This window comes from Lytechinus pictus, unplaced genomic scaffold, assembly GCF_037042905.1.
Source record: "Lytechinus pictus isolate F3 Inbred unplaced genomic scaffold, Lp3.0 scaffold_19, whole genome shotgun sequence".
In the NCBI taxonomy this organism is placed as follows: domain Eukaryota; kingdom Metazoa; phylum Echinodermata; class Echinoidea; order Temnopleuroida; family Toxopneustidae; genus Lytechinus; species Lytechinus pictus.
The window spans coordinates 9,731,634-9,756,558 of NW_026974140.1; the positions used below are offsets into that span (position 1 = coordinate 9,731,634).

Here is a 24,925-nt window from a genome sequence, read left to right on the forward strand (position 1 = left end):
GGAATAGAGTTGAAGCGTGGTCTCGTTCAACAATGATGAAAGATGGTGACAAGGTTGTAAAGATACGGGTGACCCTTGCACCCCTGAGGGACCCCACTACATCCAAGAGGAGCACCAATAAATTCCCAGACTAAATCTAGACTTACACACATGCATTCGGTTACCGTGCCTGTTGTTAAATGGGACGTAGAGGAGACATTCCTCTGTTTTGGGTCGTGTCTACACATATAGTTTTGTGTCTATTTTTGTGTAGTCCCTATATTATGTTATTCAAAATTTTAATGATCGCCTTATGGGAAGTGACTGGGCTGCTTTTCTGTAAAGACTGTGAAAAGAGGCTGGCGATGTGAACTGCTAATACAGAAAACCACAGGGTACATGCTTCCAAAGTTGTTACAGGCATCTTCAAGCAGATTTAGATTTGATGTAATTGTAAATTAGGAGGGCTCTTATTCAGATATTCATTTTACTCAACAGGGTACAGAAATTGAACAATGTTGAACTATTTGTAATAAGATGTATCGGTGTGTCCTGAAATCTTGGAGAGTTGCAGACTCCGCAAATCCGAAAATCACTCCGTATAAACGCCCCTGATATTAAGAAGTATTGATGACAGCGTGGGTTGGATAACTTGGATTGGTCATCTGTTTGCAGTGATACCACAAATCGTGACTTTGATGAGGATGGTGAATGAAAACGATCAGTATCAATGAGCAGGGAGGGGTCTACCGCGTTAAACTCTAACGAGCTGTTTCCCTCTCACTCTGTAGGTTGCCCTACATGGATTTTATCTCATGGTGACGCCATCTAGGGACTGCAGAAGAGATCTTAACGACCCGCAATCATATCCAATCTTCGTCAATCACCAACTCGTGTATAGGGCTCCCCTTTCTCCCTAAAAACGCAATAGTATTCTGAATGATTTCACCGAGGAGTTACTTCTTGATTTCACCAACCATTTCCTCTACAGCCACTGCCTTCCTTTGATTCGTGTAACATTGATTATGTGTCATGTCCCCAATAATCTATAAGTCGAAATTGAGAAAGTGTTCGCACGTCACGTGGTTGCGAATGATTCATATTTGGCATAGGGTAGTCAAACATTATAAGAATACATTTCTTAGACGAATAATTGTATTCATATAACTACCAGAATCTATCAAGCTTTTTTTTATCTCTTCTCTTTCTGTATAACAGAAGCCAAGTCCACTCATCACCTCGCTATGGCGGATTCTTCTCAAGATCACGTACCAATATGATTTCAGCTTTGGGTCCAACAGGTGTACATAACCGTATATGTAGGTATGGTCGTTTCAAGAGGGATTGCTGCCCAGGATGGAGGAGGAATGCACAAGGGGATTGCGAACGTAAGTAGATGAATGTTCTTACCAAAGACCATGATCAATACCAAAGGAAAGCCCTAAAATCTCACCAAAATCTGATGGAAATGTTCTTCAGAACTCTACATTTTCTTTAACATATGAAAGTGAGAAATATCCGACATGGTAGATATGCATTGAGTGAGCAGAAGATAAGACAGTTGAGCTTGACTTAAATTAGCTATTAATCGCAACTATAAATAAATGTGATTGTAGACCAGGTGGGTGTTTCATAAAGCTGTTTGTAAGATACGAATTACTTTACGGACAACTGGTGATCCTTTCTTATGCTAAATGATATCCCTGTATAATTGATTTATGACCTAAGAACATGTTCCAGTCGTTCGTAAAGTTGTGCGTAACTTTACGAACAGCTTTATGAAACACCCACCTGGATTATTTGATATCCGAAGGTCATCTTCCGCGAAGAGATCATATCGTTTGAAGGAGAAGTCAACCTTCATTGGCAACCGAATAATTGCGTAAAGATAGAAAAGTGAAATAAATACAGAACGAACACAGGCTGTATTTTTATTTCCTTGAGCCGTGCCTGACTATTTGAGAATTGAAAATTGTTCACTTATTATCATTGCGGCTCAGGTTCTAGCTTGTAATATAACTGACTTCTAAACCATCATGCTTATATCAACATTATTATGACTTTGTAGCCTATAAGGCGTTCCCTGGAACTTCGAAAGTGTTTAAATACCTCAAAGTCATGCAATGAGATGTTCCTTCCAACTTTCGTCATGTGCAGTGGCGTAACTACGGGGGGGGGGGGGGGGACACGTGCCCCCCCCCCCCTTTGGCTGGCCAAAAAAAAAAAAAAAAAAAAAAAAAGGGAATTTAGGAGAAAAAGAGGGAGAAAGGAAGAGAAACGTAGCGGGAAAGAAGAAATTATTTTTCATTATAATTATAATGTTATATTACATCAATATTTTTTCATATTTTTATGAAACATAATTTGCTCAGGGCCTATGTCTTCATTGTTCCTTGTGCTCGTAATGTCTGTTTAACGAGATATATAATCATGTTGTACTAAAGCCTCCCGTTTTCAAGTCAATATACACCAAACATATTTCCTCGCACGTCGAGTTAGTATTGTTTTATGTAGTGACATATGCTTCTTTTTCATGACTACTTAAAGTGATTGCCCCATTTTAGGCCTTAATATAAAACATTTCCTGTCCCTGCTTACGTTCGCATTAGTGGATTGGTGATATATGTCTGCTTTTCATGAATTCCTAAAATCAGTCCTTAAAATGTCCCTTTTTCTAATCTGAATATCAAAAATTTTCAGCTCGGACTTCGCGCTCGCATCATTCGGTTGGTGAAATACGAATTCCTACAAACAAGCCTTTAGAATGCCCCTCTCCCTAAATTTTCAGCTCATGCTTCGCGCTCGCAATATTTGATTATTGAGATGCGATTACAATGTCTACAAAAAGTGCTTCGTGTGTTTAGATGTAATTTTAATAAAATCAGCAAGCGCGTGGCACTCGCATTAGATGACTATGGTGAGATATGTATACTCTTAATGGATTCCTTAAAAAAATAATCCTTAAAATGCCCCTGTTTGGGGTCAATATATACGAAAATTTCAGCTCGCGCTTCGCCGGCCTATTGTGGTGCTAGCACCACAATTGTTGTGCCAAGAGATGCAGTGTGAAACGAAACTAGGCTAAGGAAAAGTGGGGCTAACCATTAACCAATCACAGAGGTCGAAATTGCAGGTTAATCGCGCTCTGTATGGTAAAATCATTAATATTCATGAGCTGTGTGATAATCCGGGGTTAAGTTAATAGTATGCTGTTAAGGAAATGCAGTGTGAAAAGCGTATAAGTAACTAAAAACAAATTCTGGTGCCCCCCCAAATGCCATGACCCACGGTACGCCACTGGTCACGTGCTTTCGATCAAGGAGAGCACAACAGTTGGAACTTCCGGGATGGGAAACATACCAAGAGTCTGTTCTACACGCGCCTGACTTGAACCAGGTGCGAATCAGATTCCCTGACGAATCTTTTGATATTCTTTTGAGAACTTCCACGGTAGCATTTGCAGCTTCATCTCGACATTTGTTGTGGTGTGCGCTGACGGGCCTAGTACAACTCCGAGTAATGGGCGATCTTTCAAATTACAGTTGAAAAACTTGAAACACTATTGATAATAAAATGTCTGACAGGGGTAATTATGTTTTTAGTTTTCATTCATTACAAATTAACGTTTTTATACAAATAATTCTATTCAAATTTGGTTTGGATTTTTACAGACGGAAATTTGTTGCTCTGTTATCCTTTAGTGTCCTTTCATAGACCTTTCCACTCAAACAGCGACCGATAATCTTGACTTTCTCTATATTGATATTGATTGTATTCTACTCTTTCCTGTGTTTCTATTCCTAACAGAAAGTAATATCCATGTCCCATTATTATTGATATCATACCTCCATTGATAACTCAAATTTTTTGTAATCTGAGAGACCAGACTTCACCTTGATTACGAACTTTTGGGGGACTCTAGGACGATCCTGTCTGGCGTGTATTGCTAATCACATTTGGCACCACTTGAACCTGCCTATAAGTTTAGTAAATAGGCTAACCAAAAAATAAAGTTTTTTTTCTGAATAGTTTTTTGGATTTCCCTCCCTCCTGCTGGGGAACGGGGAGATATCTAAACGAGTCTATCGGCTCGACGCGTCTGATTTGATTTGGACAAATTTACAATGTCGAATCTTTGGTATTTCTCGTGCCAAGTTCGCCACGTGGCACGGCGAACACGACTAGATAAAAGCGTGTGCGACGTGAGGAATGCTGCTGTCTGAGAAAATCCCCGATGAATGATGCAAAACCAGTGAAATTCCTTTTTTTTCTTCAAAATTTGTGAATGCTTTAAATGTAGCAATAATCCCCCCAAATTTAGGACAATGGTGAACGACATTCAATTTTCAATTTCTGTTAAATCATGCTGATATAGCGAAAATGCAGACAACGAATTTGAAGAGGGATTCTTTAAAAAAAATGTGCAAGTGGCAATTATTCTTAACCAGGTGTTGTCGACAATAATTGGATGAAGTTGTAAGTCATTTTGCCCGAGGAGACTTACTGTATAATTAAAACTATCACCTCTCATAATTTGTAATCCATGTGAATCTTGACTTGACATTAATGAGTAACGTTTTCTACGCACACTGACGTCTCAGGCGTATATTGCAATGGCTCCTAGTGGAATTAGAATTTCATACAGGTGTATTTGTGTGGTGTACGTCACTCGTCAAAATACAGTCGTCCATTGGGGTCTTTATTCCAATTACTAATTACAATATAAATTAAAAGCTGTTCATTAATACCTCCCGTTATTTTTGCCTTTAAAGGTAGTATATCGCCATTACAGGATATCAGCTTGAGTCTGCGCTTGGTCTTCTAGTCCCTTGATCCATACCCATAATGCAACTCATGAAGTCTCATAATATGCAGCTGAATAGAATTATAATTTATTCTATTGACCTAATTCTTACAACATTCATACCACAAAAATATATGTCAAAAAGGTCACACACTGCCTTGGGACACTTTGGTTTCCCCGGTAAAGTTTAAATGGCAATCATATATTTTTTTCACACAAGCCTAACAAACAATGACTAGTATAATTATAACAAAATGTATAATTATGTATTAATACAAATTAATTGCTCAGGGTAGGTAGGGATCTATGATATTTTAGAGTTATTAGTTAGTTTCATTTTATTTATTGAATTTTTCAACATACAAATCAGAAACACATAAATTCAAATCATTGGAGAATCCCCTTTGTGCAAAAGACCTCTTTTTGAGGAAAGTCCCTTTAACCGATTGTGAAGCATTGTGGGCCAGTGGATTAGTCTCTGGACCTTGAAACAGAGGGCCCTTGGTTCGAATCCCAGCTTTAATGTAATTTCCTTCAGCGAGAAATCGAACCCAGGTGAGGTAAATGGGTACCTGGCCTGGACCTATTCCTGGAAACGCAGCGCGCTTAACGGCTGCTCTGCTAAAGCCTAGGTAATTATGCTGCATTGCTGTACAGCGCTTAAAGACTTCTGGTTAAGTAAGTGTTAAGTGCTATATTGCCAAGTTTAATTAGTAGTCATTGATATATTACAACCAGCTCATTTTCCAGAGAGGACCTGCCGCTCACCACGCTCCCGTGCGGTCTGATTATGTCACTGAACAGAGATGGGATAACAATGGGCAAAATCATGTCGAAAAACCTTACTTCAGGGAATAACAATCTTATTTATTTCTCAGAATGACTCCGACCGAACAGTCAATGTGCTCCAAATAATATCAACTCGACTGACTTAAAATATAGGGGAGAGAAAAAGACCCAACTTGCTGTTCATCACACTTCCGGTGTTTGCTCATTTCGCAAAATTTGCACACAATAAATCTCCTACCTCAAGCAGACGATCAGAAGTCAATGAACGATAGGGGATACCGCCAAGGGTATCGATAGCAATTTCACACTTACTTTATTAAGTATGCTAAGTACACTGTCGAATGCAAACTCACGCACGAGTGTCAAATATTTTTATTTTCGTGTTTTATCGCGTTTCATCTGTGTTTGTTTCCGACCGGAGCTCGTGTTACACAATATTCCACTCAACTTTAGGCGTGATACGAAGAGGTTATTCATGGAATATGTTTCTTTAAAGAATATGTGTATTGTAATGAATGGTGTAGGTTAATGGTAAATTGGACAAACGAGGGGAGTTGGGTGTTTGGCTGTGTTATTTTCTAAAACAAATCCTACAACATTAGCCATCTTCTACCGCCATCTGTGGTTTACCACCTCAGGATGAATTTAAGTAAAAACTGACCAGGATCGTCGCCACGAAGTGATCTTGATCAGTATTTTTAAACTTACCTTACAGAACACACCCGCACACTCACTCTTAGCTCACTCACGCACACCCCACTCACGCTAAGCGCACAATTTATATCCTTGGTAGTCTAAATCTGAACGTACATGATTATTCATTTTTGTACCTGTTATGTTTCAATCGTCAAGCTCTAGACTATGCCATTGGTCATGGTTGCTTTGACACATTTGCTGGAAAACAAACTGATAAGTGGAACTTAAATGATTTTCATTGAAATTGGTATTAATGTCCGATTAGCCTGACTGATCAGAAAAAGAAGTGAACTGGTGAAGGGAATGTCCGTTGAGACGTTTCCTTCGGTAATGGATAAAAAACAGTTCAAATCTTAATAAGGAAGGATGTTCAATTAAGATTATTTAATCAGGGTTGAAGTCCCGGTGACGAAAAGGATTTCAGGAGTAAGCACATTTAGCTACATTCTCGACGGGAGCAGTTTCATAAATCTGTTTGTAAGTTACGCATACCCTTTCTTGTGCTAAAATATTAAAATATTAGCAGCTGAGCTAGGACCCCATAACAAATTTTATGAAACACCATCTTGGCATTTTTAATTATTGAAATGAAGCTAGTTTGTATTTTGGGTTATAATATCTGTCAACATTACAGGGAAGAGTGACAATGATGAAAATGACAATAATTTTTGTTTTCGAGCATTTTTAGAGCGTTTAATGTACCTGCGATTCGGGTGATTTATTAATTGCGCAAGTAACACATAATGTTCTTATCTTGGTTGTAAATGTCTTGAGTTTGAACTTAATGCAATAGAACGTTCCTTTGTATATGCATAAGCCTACTTCTGAATAACACAGACACCATTGAACATCGAATAAAAAAAATCACAACTCAGGGGTTTTCCTATACAGAATCGAGAATCCCACTCAACTACTCAAACCCTATAGCAGGAAATATTTAATCAGTATTTCAGGTCCAGGAATAGATTCTTTTCCCGGGTCGGCGGAAATATCTGGATTAGATTTCTTCGATGAACTCACGAGTTTGATAACTCTGTCGTTTGTTCGAACCTTCATAGCTACCATATCTCTCCAATCAGACGTTTATGACTTTTGACACGGCAGGAACAAATGGTAACAAGGTCTTCCCCGGTCCCTACCGCCTTTGATGATATCAACGTTTATGATTTGAACTCAATATTTTTATGACATTACGAAGCGCATCAGGAGACATGGAAGATGGGCAAGGAGGTTTGAACTGTGATATAACGTTATTTCATGTTTAGAATTGGTTAGTTAATCAAGGATCAGTTGCATCATAACTTGTTAAATAAGGTGATTCTTTTAAACTAATGATCACTATGGAACCCCCAAATAATATATATTAATACATCACGATACCCAACAATAAAACATGATGAAATAATTGCCATATATCACTTTCAGATGTGTTTTACTCCGAGAGATTACAAAACAACCCATGATTCCGTTTAAAAGTGTTCGTAAAACTAATCAATAATGCCTTTCAGTATGTGGCAATCATCTTGATAATTCCCCCATCTTCATGAAATGAAATGGGAGAAGCAGAGGTGGGCGCTTACGCACCATGCAGGCAAGAAGCACGTCCACAATAGGTGCCCAGGGGGTGTAAGCACTGCCACGCCCTCTTCACCCCAGTACCGTGCATTCGACCAGCTGGTTGATCTCGGCGCCAAACTCGACGCCGTGGAGAATAATTTGTATCGGAATTTTACTGAATTTCACCTAAATGATATGGGTTTAAGCTTATATAAAATCAGAGGAGTTTTGACATTCCGGTATTTGGAGGCTCACAGAAATATGAGAATATTATCGTAAATAATTGCTTATTATGGAAGGGAATTTTGACAGGGCGTAAGTGTCCTTGGACATTTTGGAAATTAAATCTGACAAACATAGTTGCTTCGGATGGATTATAAAATGAAAAGCATGACAAATACTGACAATTTCTAAATCATTATTTAATAATGAAAAAGGTAATGAAATTGAAGAAGTTGATGAATATGATTAAAAGGTGTTTCTTCCCAAAATTCACTTTCATAGAAATATTGGTGTATACCAAACACCAACCCCACAAAGAATGCATAATGTGAAAATCATAGGGATTTGAAATGAAATAAAATAATAATCATAGTAACAAAATTCATACAGCCAGAAAAAAATCAACACACATATTTTGATTTTTATGTAAGCATTCTTTATTTCTAGAAAGCAAACAATGACAAAAGAAACAATAAAGTAAAAGTTTTATAGTCTATGCAGTGCATACACAGAATGCATATTAATTAACATTATTCATGTTATTGTTATCTTCAAATGAGACAATATATTATTTTCATAACTTTATGAGTAATCTCCAGACTGTCACTTCCTCATTACGGCTGGAAATCTACCAAACCAACTTCCTCCTATTTGATCGGAATGGCCATCGGAGGAAACAGTGAATTCATGTTTCCATGCAATCAAAGATCGGAAAGCAACACATACATTGTACTTTGTGCTTCTTGAGTTGTATGAGTGTGAACGAACTTTGCATTTTACCGGTTGGTTGGAAATAAGTGTAGTTTTGCAGCATTTAACTGTCATTTGCACTTGCTCGAGGCTAGCAGCAAGAATGCACTGAGTAAAATTGATGAAGTGATATAAGACGAAAGAAATGCTCATGTGTGCCATTCGCTTATCGCTATGGCATTTTCCCATCAGCGACTCAATTTCACCTCTCGTTTGATTCCGAGGACCCCCTTGAAAAGAGCTGCGTAACAAGTTCGCAACAAGGTCGTTTAGTTATCGCGACATGATCTATACTGGATACAATTAGTGATACACACATACGTGGACTCAATGGTGCGAACCCTCCGATAAACTCTCAAAAGCTCAGTGGATAAGTCTCCAGACTTTGCATCACAAGGTCTGTGGTTTGAATCACACCGCAGCACTCTGGAAGGCGTTTATCTACATTTGCCACTCTCCACCCAGGTGCAGTAAATGGGTACCCGGTATAAGAAATGCCTTGAATGCTTGAGCGCCCGATTTGAGTAGCCGTGCAAAAGCCAGGGTAATATGCAGCGCTTTATAGAAACATTGTGTTAAGCGGCATGTAAAAGTTGCATATTATTATCAGTGCAGTGAGATCTTCTACTGATACATGCTTTATATGAATCATACATCATAGTTACTAGTTTATTGTTGGTATTATTATAACTGATATTAAGATTATCATGATTCATCATCATCATCATCATCATCATCGCTATTCCTATTAGCATTATCATTTCACCATCAACATCATTATTATTATTAATATCATGATTGTAATTGGATATTATAACATTTACAAATATAACTCATAAGTTTGTACCGCTTTATTCTTTCTTTTATCGTTTTGTTTTATTGACTTTATATCAGTAGTAAACAATGAGTCTTGTAAACTTATGACTGTAATCTATGAAACTGTATATAAGGAGCAACAACAACAAAATCATACACATTTAGTTCACCCTGATATTGTCGTATATCTAGAAAACCACTAACTGATTTTATTTTCGAAGACATGCAAACAACAGAGTGGGTATAAACTTAATTTCAAACATTAGAAATGGAAATGATTAAACGTTAGAACTACCAGGGCCACGATTTGTTATTTTATCGATTCCAATTTCAAAATTGTTAACACACGACAGTTTGATTCATTTTTTTTTCATTTTGAAGCGGTAAATATATTTTTTACCAATATCTGTATCACTGACACTCATATTTTACAGTAACCACAAGTTAAATTGTTATTGTGAAAAAAGAAAAAAACAAAAAAGAAACGACCTTTATAGAGGTTCATGGGAATTAAAAATCAAAGAGAGAAAAAATAAACACTTGTACATTTCAAAATGTAAATGTCAAATCGTGTTTTTGATAAGAGTATACAACCGCAGGTTTTGGCAAGACGGAACTGTGACTTCTATTTGAAAGGGAACCAAGGAATTGATAAAGTAATGAAAAGGAAAGTATGGAAACTCAACGGTTTTAAGATCTTCCCTCTGGGGAGAAGCTCTTATTTGACTTTAATGACTATGATCATATCATATCGTGCTCATCCACAAATGAAGTACACGTCACAGCCTCCCTTGCGAAATGGTGTTTATTATTTCCAAGTAGACTAGAAAATTTTCGCACTCTTTGTTATGAAAACATATGTGTTTGTAATTACACGGATGGAGTTACTACGGTCATCGAAGCAAAAAGACGGTACTTTCTTCGGACGAAGTGAAAGTAGCGGATGGTCTTCATAACCGTTTCATTTTTAGAAAATTGCTATCCACCGCCCGCTAGTCTAGTTCACCATTCGATTAAAATTTGGCTTTCTATCTTTGCAAAACTTTGATATTCAGAGATTTGCAATCTGGGAATCATATTTCATAAGGAAAGGAATGATTGATCTTTTTGTCTAATATTGCCAAATCATACTATGCGATTAACATTATTACAAAGTGTTTTTTTGTTACACCTATTTCATGCCGGGTATTAACATGAAACAAATTCTCGCCTAAATTAGCAACCAGTGATAAATTAATTAACAGAGATTACACAAATTAATAAACTTGGATGTCAGGCTTAGGCTGACATTACAAAGGTCTTATTAAAAATACTAAACTTTTATTCATGTCGTATTTAATACTATTTATATGGATAAAAAACACTAAGGAATAAACAGTTCAAATTCGTGCAGACATTTTCAAGATATCTGTGACTGAAAAAGAAAAATCCTCATTTACAATATCCTTGGGAGATTAATACAACACATGTTAGTGCATGAGATGAAATGAAGATGGTGTTTCCGGTCACTCTATATATCACCTTTTAGAAGCTCGAAATACTTATTTTCGGGCGTGGTTAGTACTGGGCCTCACTTTTTACAACATATTCCAGACACAAGTGACACGCAGGGGCGTCGATCCATTTTTCAGATTGGGGGGGGGGGGCAAAATCATGAATCAACGTTCCAAAGGCGCTCGACCACACAAAACAAACATGCACCCACACACACACATAGGCCTATATATATATATATATATATATATATATATATATATATATATATATATATATGACTCATGAGAAAGAAATTAATGCGAGCGCGACGCGCGAGCTGAATTTTTTTTAGTACTGACAACAGGAAAAAGGGCCCCGTTTAGGACTGTTTGTAGTGACTTATGAAGATACATATCTCACTACACAGATAATGCGAGTGCCGATAGTAAGCTGAAATTTCTTTCTATTCTGACCTAAAAACTTGATATTCTAAGCATTTTTCAATGATTAAGATGGGTATCTAAACGAACAACAGATGCGAGCGCGAAGCGCGCGAGCTGAATATTCGATCTGAAAGAATTGACAGTTTAATGGACGTTTTTAATTAAGAACAAGATATATATCCAATAAACGATTATTGCTAATCGAAGCGGTAATTCTTTTGAAGTTTAGAACTGAAAACGAGACATTCTGTTCACCTATTTAATCGTGAAAAGTATGGGTTTTGCTAAAAAAATGATGCGAGCGCAAAGCGCGACCTAAAAATTTTTATATTGCAATCTGAAAAGCGGACATTTAGAGCACGATTTTGAATAAAGAGCGAGTTGTGTATCTCGATCTCGCTTTCCGATTACTGTGTAAACATTACAATTTTTTTTTTGCACATCGGGAATTATTGGGGGGGGGGGGCAAAACGATATGTTTGCCCACCCAATATTTTCATTGGTGGGGCGATCGCCCCCCCTACCCCCCCAGGATCGACGCCTCTGGTGACACGCGAGACATTGCAGCTCAGATTTCTTAAAGTCAAATAAATGATAACCCATGCCCGTAAGACAGAACCGCTTTTTAATATTTTACTTATCATGACCATGACGATGAAATCCTACCAGAAACACCCTTGATTATGTTATTAATAAATCATGAAAAGCAAATAGATTTCTATCATTTATCATGCTTTTCAAAGCGTATCAAGGATGACCCTTAAATAGTTCAATCAGGGAATTGTTAACAATTCCCCGCTTCAATTATTTCATATTGACTGTTGTGAGAAGTGAGAAGTAGAAAGTTCATCTTTTTTAATTCAGCCATATTTCACAATATTGTAGATTAGTTTAATTTTAATATTAGTTTAAACGTTTCAAATATCAATGCCATTGTGATAAATATGCGTAGGAACAGTAAATTGACCCCGTAGTAACAAAACAAATAACCTCGTTTTACCGTTTCAAAAATATAATTTTCAATATTGGTAGATATTTTCTGAACAATTTTCGATTATTCGGTCAGTGCACTTGATAGTGATGTGAAAATGAATTCTGTTGTCTTTCTATCGCTTTTTTACTCCATGCGATACTTTTGTGATGCAATTCATTTAGTAATTAAATCTGACATGTCTGGTCGGTAGTTCATTATCAATCCATTATCAGTATTTTCCCTCTTTTTGTCCGCGAGACCACGCTTCCTGGATATATATATATATGACATTAATAGTTTTTGTCTCACCTGCATAGCAGAGTGAGACTATAGGCGCCGCTTTTCCGACGGCGACGGCGGCGGCGGCGGCGGCGGCGGCGGCGGCGGCGGCGGCGACGGCGGCGTCAACACCAAATCTTAACCTGAGGTTAAGTTTTTGAAATGGCAGCATAACTTAGAAAGTATATGGACCTAGTTCATGAAACTTATACATAAGGTTAATCAAGTATTACTGAACATCCTGCATGAGTTTCACGTCACATGACCAAGGTCAAAGGTCATTTAGGGTCAATGAACTTTGGCCGAATTGGGGGTATCTGTTGAATTACCATCATAACTTTGAAAGTTTATGGATCTGATTCATGAAACTTGGACATAATAGTAATCAAGTATTACTGAACATCCTGTGCAAGTTTCAGGTCACATGATCAAGGTCAAAGGTCATTTAGGGTCAATGAACTTTGGCCAAATTGGGGTATTTGTTGAATTACAGCCATAAATTTGAAAGTGTGTTGGTCTAGTTCATAAAACTTGGACATAATAGTAATCAAGTATCACTGAACATCCTGTGCGAGTTTCAGGTCACATGATCAAGGTCAAAGGTCATGTAAGGTCAAAGAACTTTGGCCACGTTGGGGTTTTTTGTTGAATTGCCATCATATCTCTGTAAGTGTATTGGTCTAGTTCATAAAACATGGAAATAAGAGTAACCAAGTATCACTGAACATCTTGTGCGAGTTATAGTAGTTTTCAAAATCAGCACTGCTGCTATATTGAATCGCGTGATGCAGGTGAGACGGCCAGAGGCATTCAACTTGTTGTAGATTCAGATCAACATTTTCTCAATTGTGACGTACATATCATATTAGCTCATTTCCATGCTGTTCGGATATTAAAATCAATTTACAAGAAATAAAATGATAACGTGTACCTATGTGATGTTAAACACGAAACACGTCTATTTAATTACAACACGCGGGTGTTAGAGTTACTGTCACATTCAGTTTAAACCTACAAAGCGTAAGGACTGCATGGGAAAGGGGAAGAATTGACAAATGAAGGGTAATGCTTTATCAGGTAACACCCCTACGCCAAATCGCACATAATGTGTGCAGTATAATTTCATACTTTATTCCTCGCGATGGGAAAACGAGTGGGAATCTTCCTAGACCATACCCCAGTCACACATCATTGACACGAATCCCAATCGACTGAGACCGCATTGACCAAACAACTTAGCCGTGACTTCCCCTTGTGTTTGGCGGCCTATGTATCCTGGTGAAATGTCACAGTCAGACAAACGAAACCGCCTTCATAACGACTGATGGTATGCTATTCGAAGTAACGGAATGGGATTGATCGGTGTGGAGTGGTTTTCGCCTGTGTGATTATATATAGCACAATGAGGAGTTTTCGCAACAACCTCGCAGAACGCTTTCCGAAACATAAAGAATGTATTGTCAATTGTCCCTCACGAAATTGGAAGGTTTTGTCGAGGGTCGGTGAATCGATATACAGCAATTTCACCCGTTACTCTTGACAAACGGCAGATTCGCAATTTTTCTTCAGCTTCGAAACGTCGGACGAAACTATTGTTCCGATTCATTAATTTTCGACAAAGACCTCCCAGCTTTTTTATTGTGTTTTGACTTTTCAATTTTCAATGCATTTGCTACTGTCTATGATTCATTCTGCGTCCCTGTGCGAAAACCCTCTATTGAATGCCCAAGTTACACCAACGCGAAACCGACATAACAACTGATGGTATGCCATTTGGTATAACGTAATGACTTTCTATAGTCTGGGATCGGCTTCGTTTGTGTAGCTGTATATAGCATTAATAGCGTGGGCAATAATATTTCAATCAAGCTTCGCGCGTCGCTATAAAAAGTCCGGGCCAATTTTGAGAACCATTTACATCGAGGGAACGAATATAAAAATAGGAGACAATGGCAGGGTGAAGCATTGGTCTAATAACAAATATAAAATATGTGCAGGCCCTGTTTGATGCTCTGATGATATACAATGCCAAAAATAGGATTATTCCCATAAATAGAAGAGGTACAAATCTTTATGGTCATAAAACGATAAATATAGAAGAGGGGAAAGTGAACACTGATAAATATAGAACTGTATGGAACATGATTCCAAACAACGTGACGAAAGGTAAATAGGTCCTGTATTATGTCGATCATTGAACAAGTCATGATTACAATAGTATCGGAAGACATCGGTGAAGCATTTGCATTTGACTAGGGTGAGAACAGGTAAAATGGTATAAAAACAAATTTGTTATGATGAAACGATCTGCGAGAGAGGTGAACAATAATGTAATCAATTTCGAATAATCTTAATACCCCTTCATAAAAAAATAATAAAGGACAAATAAAATTAAAGACCTTAAATAAGTTTAATCAGGTTTGCCGCCTGAAAATACAAATCTGATTTATCTATAATGAGGTATTGGAACACATTCATGTATTCTCGATCCCTCGCCGTACTTGGCTCTGCAATTAATAATTGATGCACGTTTAGCCGTCGCGAGACGAAACCTTTCTTAAGGATTGGATATCTTACCTCCATCTAATTTATTCTGATTAAGAAACATCCTCTTTTTCATCGCTTTAGTCTAGTCCGCCGGATTCGAGGTTACATAAATGTCATTCATCGCTACCTGACTGATGTCATTACGGTTGGGAAAGATTAACAAAACTATAGTTTGTCGGTTGGCTGCAAGACGATAAAAGATTGCGATTACTCAGCCACACCTATTTAACGGTTGTAGGCCGACCGTAAACTCTGAACTGAAACGATTCTCGGTTCGAATATCAACTTTAGCCAAACCATTAGCCAAATTTGGTCCGTTGGACTGTAACAATCAGGCGGAATATTAATTTGTTGTTGTATGTAGCAAGAGTTGGTCTGAAATCTGTTTGGGTTCAGTATGGATTCAGTCTAATACCTTTGAAGTCATGTCGACCGAACCGATTCCCAAACGATCAATTCATTATGTTATTTTCAACGACATACCGTTGGTTAGTTTGGAATGTGGCTGTGGCATGCCTGATATAGAATTATTGTCGCACAACTCATCTACATTATCTAGGGATATCCGTGCAGTAGGCATCATCCTATTTTTATAGACTAGCCCTCTGGCGCCAGCCGGTCATAGAGTCAAGACGTTTCTATCAGGCAACATCATCGTTGGTTAAAAGTATTCTGGAATAAGTAACGAGCAATGTTTTTCAATGATTCAAATTACATCAACAGTTAGCTGCATTGAATAGAAAATCCTTCTGGGCTCTGTGTTATCACAACGTGTGTCAGCACTCGGGGAGTCTTGGGAAATTGCCGTTTGTTTTTGATTGGTTGTCAATGACCATGACGAGTGTAACTATACTGTGAGAGACCAGTGCTCCTGAACCAATCAAGTGTTTCAAAGTGCTGACTAATGCCATGAACCACCCTGGAATTCCACGTTCCTCCCAAACAGGAAAATCAGTATCCGAAATGAAATAAATTCCGTTTTAATCAATCATTCAATCAATGTCGATCCACGATCAAGAAAGATCACTGTATTCATGGTATTTACGTTATGGATTTTGTTGAAACAGCAAATTTAGCTATGCACCCTGCAATACGAAAAGAGGGTGACGCTCTCAACCACACCCATACGAGTCTGGGGTTTTCGACTTACCATTTTCTTTTAAAATCATTATCAGATTATGATGACATTACATTCATGATCATAAATATCAGGGAGAAATCATAGTTCTTCTTACAAATTTAATGAAACCACGAGACACGGGTGAAGACTTTTCAGGAAACTAATTAAAATAATCTTGGCTAGAACTCAAATGTTCGTTCTGCTGAAATTTATCTCGTTCCATCAAATTGAGCAAGTTTAAGGTGAACGTAAAACTTAAAAAAAAAGAAGTACAGGTTTTTGTGGTTATGATAAGAAGCTTAAAATGTTATCATACAAATTTTAACGAATACGGATTTCCTTCAATTGTAGCTGCAAGGTGATTTTCTATGTGGTTCCAACGAGGCAGATTTAACTGAAGTCGTGTTTTTTTTCGATTGTCATTATTAAGACAGAGACGATCGGATAGTCTTGATCGTGTGTTTAAAGAATATAGAAGGCGGCGGCCAAATTTAAAATCACTTTGCTTGTAACGACATTACTTCCCCTTGTCTCATTATTGATACACTGTTCATTCATGATTGTTGTGCATGGAGATAGAATCTGATGCCAAGTGATCATAGGATTTTCCACAGGAGGGGGGGGGGGGGCAAATTCGTCCGCCAAAAAAAATTGACAAGCCAAAAACAAAAAAAGGCCTTCAACCACAAATAAAGGATTTCGTACCAGAAAAAAATTTGACCAGCCCCAAAAATAAAAAAAAAGGTCTTCAACCACAAATAAAGGATTTCGTACCAGAAAAAAAATTTGACAAGCAAAAAAAAAAAAAAAAGGTCTTCAAGACTCGTCAGGGGGGCAGGGATATGTCCCTTGCATGGGTTGTGACTCGTCAGGGGGGGGGGGGCAGTCTGTCCCCTCTGCCCCCCCCGTAGGTACGCTAGTGGATCATGGGGAGAACAGGGCGTGTATGTGTGTGTGGGGGGGGGGGGCAAAACCTTGAAAAAACGACACGAAACAATTTCCACATTATTTGAATAGGGCCTATGTCCTTATCATGACTGTAATCCCGTGTGGACCTTCGAACTGAGAGCAAATGTCAAAGTATATATAGGCTATTAGTGAGAAATAACCACTCGTGTTCATTGCATGTGTAATGTACTCGTAGAAATGTGTAAAAAAAAGTAGGATTACGCGTTAAAAACTTTTCAGAACCGTGTACACATTGTTTCCTATGATTAGAATATCACGCATGTTTAACTTGTGAGGCAAAAGACAACGGCTTGCACGCATAATTTTTGTTTCTGCGGGGAGGGGGGAATATCACATGATCAAGATGGTGGGCATGGCAGGGGGGGGTGGTGGGTGGCTAGGCTTACTTTAGATTAGCATTTTTTTCTTCGCTAGGAGGTTTTAAAAAAAAAATAGTTGGTGGTCTGGAGAATCTTGGCGTAGTTCTCGCGGCCTCGGTCTAAAGTGATGACTTCCCATTGATAATATCCCAGTAGCAAAGAAGAAGAAGAAAGCTGTAATGCTCTCGAGGTTACTGCCCCCATGGCAATATAACCGTCTACAACCTTAAACTTGGATGAGATAAAACCGCTCATCAAATTGGTAATAATTTAGATACCTAGTTATACTAGTCTTAAGTTTGAGTTTACAAAGTTGTACGTCTGTTAGGAAAACACTGTAATATTTCACTGTTTAATATTTTTATCCAGACCATGATAATAATCAGGATGATTATGATAATAATAGTATTAAAAATAATAATAACAATATTAATATTAATAATAATAATAATAATAATAATAATAATGACGTTAATGATATTGATAAAAATTATAATAATGAAGTGCGTTTGGTTAATTTCAACACAAATGTCTCTTCTAGGGTAGATATGAAGTAATAACGTTTCATTTTCATTAAAGAATGGGATTACATAAAAAATTACACATTACCATTGAAGTATAGAAAATACGTTACATGATATTATATTACGTTATACAATTTTATTTTTTAGAGAATAATTCATTTCATTGGCATATCAAAAAACGTTACGATATTTTTGATCGCGACCTTGAATTATTATGCATTCCCTTTAAACGTGGCTCGGTTCACATGCGAACGGAATTCGCCCATTTAGTAGCTCAAAGACTGACAGACAGGCGGAAGAAAAGCAATTTAGGCTATATCTGTTACACTACCTCCTCGGGGGGCAATTCGAGCGATTTTCAACGCTTACGACAAGTAAAGCAGAATGGTATTTAACGCCTCGACAGAGACTAGCATATTTTGCGCACATGTCATTTTCAAGACGATTTGAAGTCGTGTGGTTTTGTCGTGTTTTGTCCTTCATTGCTCTTTAATTCCGCCTGTGAAAGTTTGTGACGCCGAAAAAGCCGATGAACGCCGCGTATCTTCATCGGGGGAATGGATAAGAGAGTGCGTTGGGTTTTTGAACTCTTTCATTTTATTTTGTTGTTTCTTTTTCTACTTTGCATTCATATTATTCCCGATTCGGAATTTAATTGGCCTCAAACAACGACTATCCGAGTGGGAGCACACGTTTAACACTACATTAAAACAACATTGCCGACGGTCAGTTGGTTTTCGCGAATGCATATAAAATGTATTTTTAAATTCATCGAACATAACTTTGCGTCATGGATAAAATGGGGCATTCAGTGGTGTTAATGAACCTAAAAACTGAAGGGGAAAGAAATCGCCTATCATGGCAAAATATCTGTTTAAAATGCTTTTAGCGAGAATAGCGAGAGAGCCAAAATTTGACCTTCTTAATGCAAAAATAACTTTACCATATATTTTCACATAATATTCATAAATTTATATTATTCACCCTTTTCCTTCCTTTTTTTTTTCTTTTTGTCTCGATCGTAAAATCCCGTGGGGTCAATGCCCCCCAGCCCCCGCCATCTATACGCCAGTGTTAAAAATCAAATATATATGGGGTGGGGTAAATGTGTGGAACCGTCAAAAGAAAAAAGAATAATGAAGTAATTGGGGAAAATGGCTCGTCACCAAATGCTCTTCTGCATCGTGTAGAATGCCACGTTCAGGATATATAAACATTAAAACTTTTTAATCCACCTCCTTAATCATAGCCACACAGGTATATCAGACCTTTTCTGATCTTTTTCTAGATATTTTCCCCGTAAGATTCGTAATGTAATCTCAGCCGACCATGATCTCAACAATTCAACACTATTAAAAATCGTTAATTAACTTTATGCCCTTACTAATTTCTGCTTGGTCTTAGGCATTTTAAAAGCACATTGTGAAATTAAAAGCATTGATAGGGTCCCGGTGACCTAATACCCTAATAACTTAACTAACTTGCTTTTCCTTCAAAGTCAAAAGCCATTTACTCGAAACGATTAGAAAAAGATTTATGAATTGAGTACAGCTTAAAACACCCCAAACAAACCGTGTTGAGCTGTAGGGCTCCCGAATTTCCCATTAAAGGAGAAAATCCACCCCAACAAAAAGTTGATTTGAATAAAAAGAGAGACATTCAACAAGCATAACACTGAAAATTTCATCAAAATCGGTTGTAAAATAAGAAAGTTAATTTACAAATCATTTATATGCCCATCCTGGTCGGCATGCAAATGAGGAGACTGATGACGTCATCCACTCACTATTTATTTAGTATTTTATTATATGAAATATTCTAATTTTCTCCTCGTTGTCAAGCGAATCAACAATAAATTCCTCCCTGAACATGTGGAAATAAGCATTGTTTAATATCACATGTCTCAGTCAAGTTGGTCCTTGACTGTCAAATCTGTAAAAACTGCAACGATATCGACTCCAAACAATAAAAAACAAAAGAAACAGTGAGTGAAGGGCATCATCGACTGTCTCATTTGCATGTCACTGAATTGTGCAAATCACTGTTCTGTGAAAAAAGCGAAACTTTAAAATATCATAACTTTCTTATATTACATCCGATTTTGATGAAATTTTCAGCGCTTTGCTAGTTTGATTTCCTCTATTTATTCAAATAAAAAAAAATTCGTGGGTGGACCTGACCTTTAACAATGTTTTATTAAATCGAGATTGTGTGACACCATTCCCATTCATTATTCGTAAGTTATCTCTTGCATGCGGTATACTGATCTATGGGACGTTTTAATTGCGCCCCTAGGCTTGCAAATATTGGGTTGCTCAATCGGAACAATTTCTGTCGTGATCGAGAAATAAGGAGGCGCGTGATCGAGAAATAAGGAGGCGAAGCCTTGTGGAGATTTTGTAGGATCACAGAGTAGCGAATTCAAAGGTTAAGATTTTGTTTTTAGTATGCCAAGATGATTAAAAATAACATTTTATGAATCAGAAATTCCATTGCTTTACACGATTCACTACATGTCTATCGAATCGAACATTTAGTTTTTTTTGCTATAAAATCATATTTTATTTCTTCCTCATTTTATATATATAACATGTGTAATGCACAACATGAATTCATACATAAACACTGTATTTATATTGATTATGCCAAAAGTAAACTTGGAATCATTACGTACATATTTACAATGTACATATTTAAACATATTTACTTTTTTAAACAGTTGATTGAATAATGAATCGATATATTCTGAAAAAGGAAATTCAATCAATCATCAAGATGCAATTTTTTTTAAATTGATGTAAAAAAGAACGTTTGCAGAAAACACTGATTACGCAGAGTATGCAAATGGGTCAGTCCACGATAAATATCCCTGTCACACATTCTCTAATTTCTTCTATTATGTTCTTATCTGAGATTTGCAATAATTATTTCATTTTTCCTCCAATAATGCAGAACCTGCAATTTTCACCTTTATTTAATTTAATGGGATTTGTATGGGGATTTTCTTTTTACAATCAAATCTATGATTTTTTTATTATGTATTTCATATTTTCTCCTCCGCCCGTTAAATTTATGACATTTGCAAGCACGTAAACACGAGTGGATAACCCACACACACACATCCACCCAAACACTCACACGCCAACCCCAAGTGCACGCACACACCCTCACCCACAAACACACCCACCCCCAAATACACTCCGGCATGCACACACATGTCATGCTTGTAGTAAAACGTTGTACTAAAGGCTTAGTACTATTAGCCCGGGGGGGGGGGGGGCCACTTACATTGACGAGTGGATACCATGCGCGACCAAAAAAACACGTAAAAAGGGTGTCTTTTTCAAGATAGGGCACGTTACGTACGTAACGTGATAAGGGTGTCAAAAACACAAAAATATTGAAAAAAGGGTATCTATTTCGCTCGGAAAAATATACGTGTTTAGGGTCAAATTTGCGGGGATGATAAAACAAAATCAAAATGTTTTATAAAGGATGTCCTTTTTGCCCCAACACTACGTGTTTAGAGTCCGATTTGCGCGAGGTGTGGAAGGTGGGGCCGTACTAAACCAAAATTATGGTGTCTAAAGGTAAAACCGACGACCGACGGACGCGTGACATAACAATAAAATATATCTGTACTTGTTTAGGGGTTCATTTCAGGGAATACTTGCTAATAGTATCGTTTTGTTTCCAATACTTGTTAAGGGGTGCATTTTCAGAATATGGAAAATACATCGCTGTACTTGTTTAGGGGCTCAGTTCTGGGAATACTTGCCAATAGTATTTGTTTCCAATACTTGTTAAGGGTAGGGTTTCACACGCCAATACTTGTTAAGGGGTGCATTTTCAGAATATGGAAAATACATGTTTAGGGTGCTTTTCAAGACCCCGTGGTCGCGCATGGTATCCACTCGTCAATGGAAGTGGCCCCCCCGGGACTATTAGGTAGTTACTCTCACTTCCATGGTTCTAAAGTTGTACACAGATGAATTCATTTCAACATAACATTTGCTTTTTTTAACAGAACCTTACACTGAATGACATTCAATCTAATAAATTACAGGATTCGTGAAAAAATTCTAACAACTATATCAACATTTGTTTACTCTCTTTACAGCTGTATGCACTGTTTCATGTGGACCACATGGAACTTGTGTCGCACCACCAAGAAGATGTAAATGTCACCCCGGATGGGTGGGAGATTTTTGTGAAAAAGGTAAATATCATCCATTTTTAGTGAATTTTAATGCCATTTGTTATTCGACTATAAATTCCAGCTTTGGTGTGTCCAACCAGGAGACCTTGCTCGATTTTGTGTAAGAATAAGAGTGATGTGCGAAATGATTCTGGTTGGAAATTATATGCTCAGGAAGAAAACTAGCATGGCAGTGGTTCTTTTTTAGGCAATGATAATTCGCACCCCACGTGTTCTTATCCGTGTTGGTGTCTTTCTTAATTATCTTTCTTCTATATAAATTTGCTTTGATAACTTTCATTATTCCACACTGTGGCTTATTTAAACAGGGGAATTCTTAGTGTAAAATCATTATCAATGTTTAAATTCTTTAAATATACACCAATATTTGTAAAGGAAATATATATTTCCCCATACTAATATTATATCCGTGGTCGCTACTAAAAGCATGCGAGGGGAAGCTAAAACATAACCAATGATAACGTCTTATCGTGAGAAGGGGAAAACGCATTTCCCCAACCTGCCATCACAATTTGTGATCTCTTGTGATAAGGTAAAAATATTACATTAGTCATGATTCCCCCTTTCTCAACGATATTTTGATCACCTATTACCCTATTCAGACTGTGAAATAAGATGATTAAGAAATTCATTTCGATTCAGTAACACAAGTTCGCAATCAACTGTTTTTGTGACTGTGGCTACTCAAATTTATTATTCCATGTGCGCTTTGGTAAGATAGCTGGCCAGGAACCAATCATTTTATTTTTTCATATTTACGATCTACTGCGAAAATACTGAAAAACATGAAAATAGTCTAATAAAATGATGTAAATTGATCACGGGGGCGTCTTGGTCTAATGTTAATATACGACTCTCGTCTTTCGTTCAGCTGGTCGCGGGTTTGTTTCACAACCATGTGGTGTTTTCCTTCAGCAAGAAATGTATCCACATTGTGCTGCACTCAACCCAGGTGAAGTGAACGGGGACCCGGGAGGAAGCATTCCTTGAATGCCTTGAGCGCTGGAACGCAGCTCGAGCTAAAAACTGGGCTAATAACAACAGTGCGCCTCTGAATATATATTATTTCTACGTAGATGGCGCTATATAAACACATTGCATTATTAGCATTTTCAATTATAGTTCGAGGTTCTAAGAACTGAAATGTGATAAAAACAAAGAAACAAGAACTTGATTGATCGTACAGAGAACCGCATTAATAATAGAAACACATGGGTGGTGGCTGATGACTTCGTTGCTCTCTGATCGTATTTGTTTTGAGCTGACCCTCTACTGTCTCAATGAGGGGGCATTAAAGGATCATTATTGAGTTCTCACTATAGAAGGACACCATTCCCAGATGAATCTTCATAGTCATTAGGATGATATCATCGTTGAGATGTTGAAAGGTAAACAAGAACGGAAGCATCTATTAAAAGGAAATTAGGACATAGAATCATTAAATTACTAAAAGATTCCACGGTAGATTTTTTTTTTCAAATTTGTAATATGTACACCTACATTATATCCTCTTCTGCCATTTTTTTTCGAACTGTTAAAAATGTACAATTTTAAATATATCAAAGATAGACTTAATACCAATATCAAGTACAGGTCAGTTAAAGTGTATCTCAAACGTGTCATATATAGTTTTGTCACGTATATAACTACATGTACATGTATTCAATTGCAAAAAAGAGAGGAATTGCATAAAGTGTTATCGGAAGGAGCTGTTGCACAATCAAAACTTACGTGAGGAAAAAACATGAAAAGGTCATTGATCGAGAAAAGAAATGTCATTATTCAAACCGAAACAGGAAAACATAATGATTTATTAATTAGAATGAATTCAGACATGTGTCTATTATTGCCTCCCACCAATAACAAAGTGCGATAGAATTTGCAATATCAAACAGTTGTCATCTCTATAATGTGAAAATATTTGACCCTTATAAGTTAGCGAACAAAATAGGTGTATACATGGCAATTCCAAATGAAGGTATATTAGGTATATTTAAAATTCGCTTGACATATTTTTCGTGAATCTACCATAATTATGTTGCGCCTTTCGTCAATGTTCGTCATTAATGTACAGTATATTGTCGTAGAAAGTTTCCTGATCAAAAATATACTTAAGATAAATGCAGCCTAAGGACAAAACTTTAAGGGTCGTAAGTTCAGAATTTTATTGAATTTATTCCTGATTTGAGATGGGATCAAGTTGGCACAGTATGATTTCCTTGTGATTGAAAGATGTAAGCACTGCACGGAAATCACTGTGTATCCTAAACAAGCTGCCCAGCAGGCTTGCTGTCAAGACTCTAACCACCAAATCGCCACTACGTAAAAGTTTCAAAGGTCAGCATCGAGTGAGTCAAATTAAGACAGAAAGGTGACGAAAATAATTTAAACTATTTAAGACCA

General features: G+C 37.2%; 1 protein-coding gene across 1 annotated transcript in view; it reads left to right on the forward strand.

Annotated features, from left to right (window-relative positions):
* The first annotated feature begins 1,120 nt into the window (after positions 1-1,120).
* Positions 1,121-24,925, forward strand: part of LOC129260688 (uncharacterized) — a 58,779-nt gene continuing 34,974 nt past the window's right edge. The window contains exons 1-2 of the mRNA XM_054898640.2: positions 1,121-1,367; positions 22,424-22,522. Of these exons, the coding sequence (XP_054754615.2) occupies positions 1,256-1,367; positions 22,424-22,522 (211 nt within the window). The 5' untranslated portion in view covers positions 1,121-1,255. The remainder of the gene's footprint in view (positions 1,368-22,423; positions 22,523-24,925) is intronic.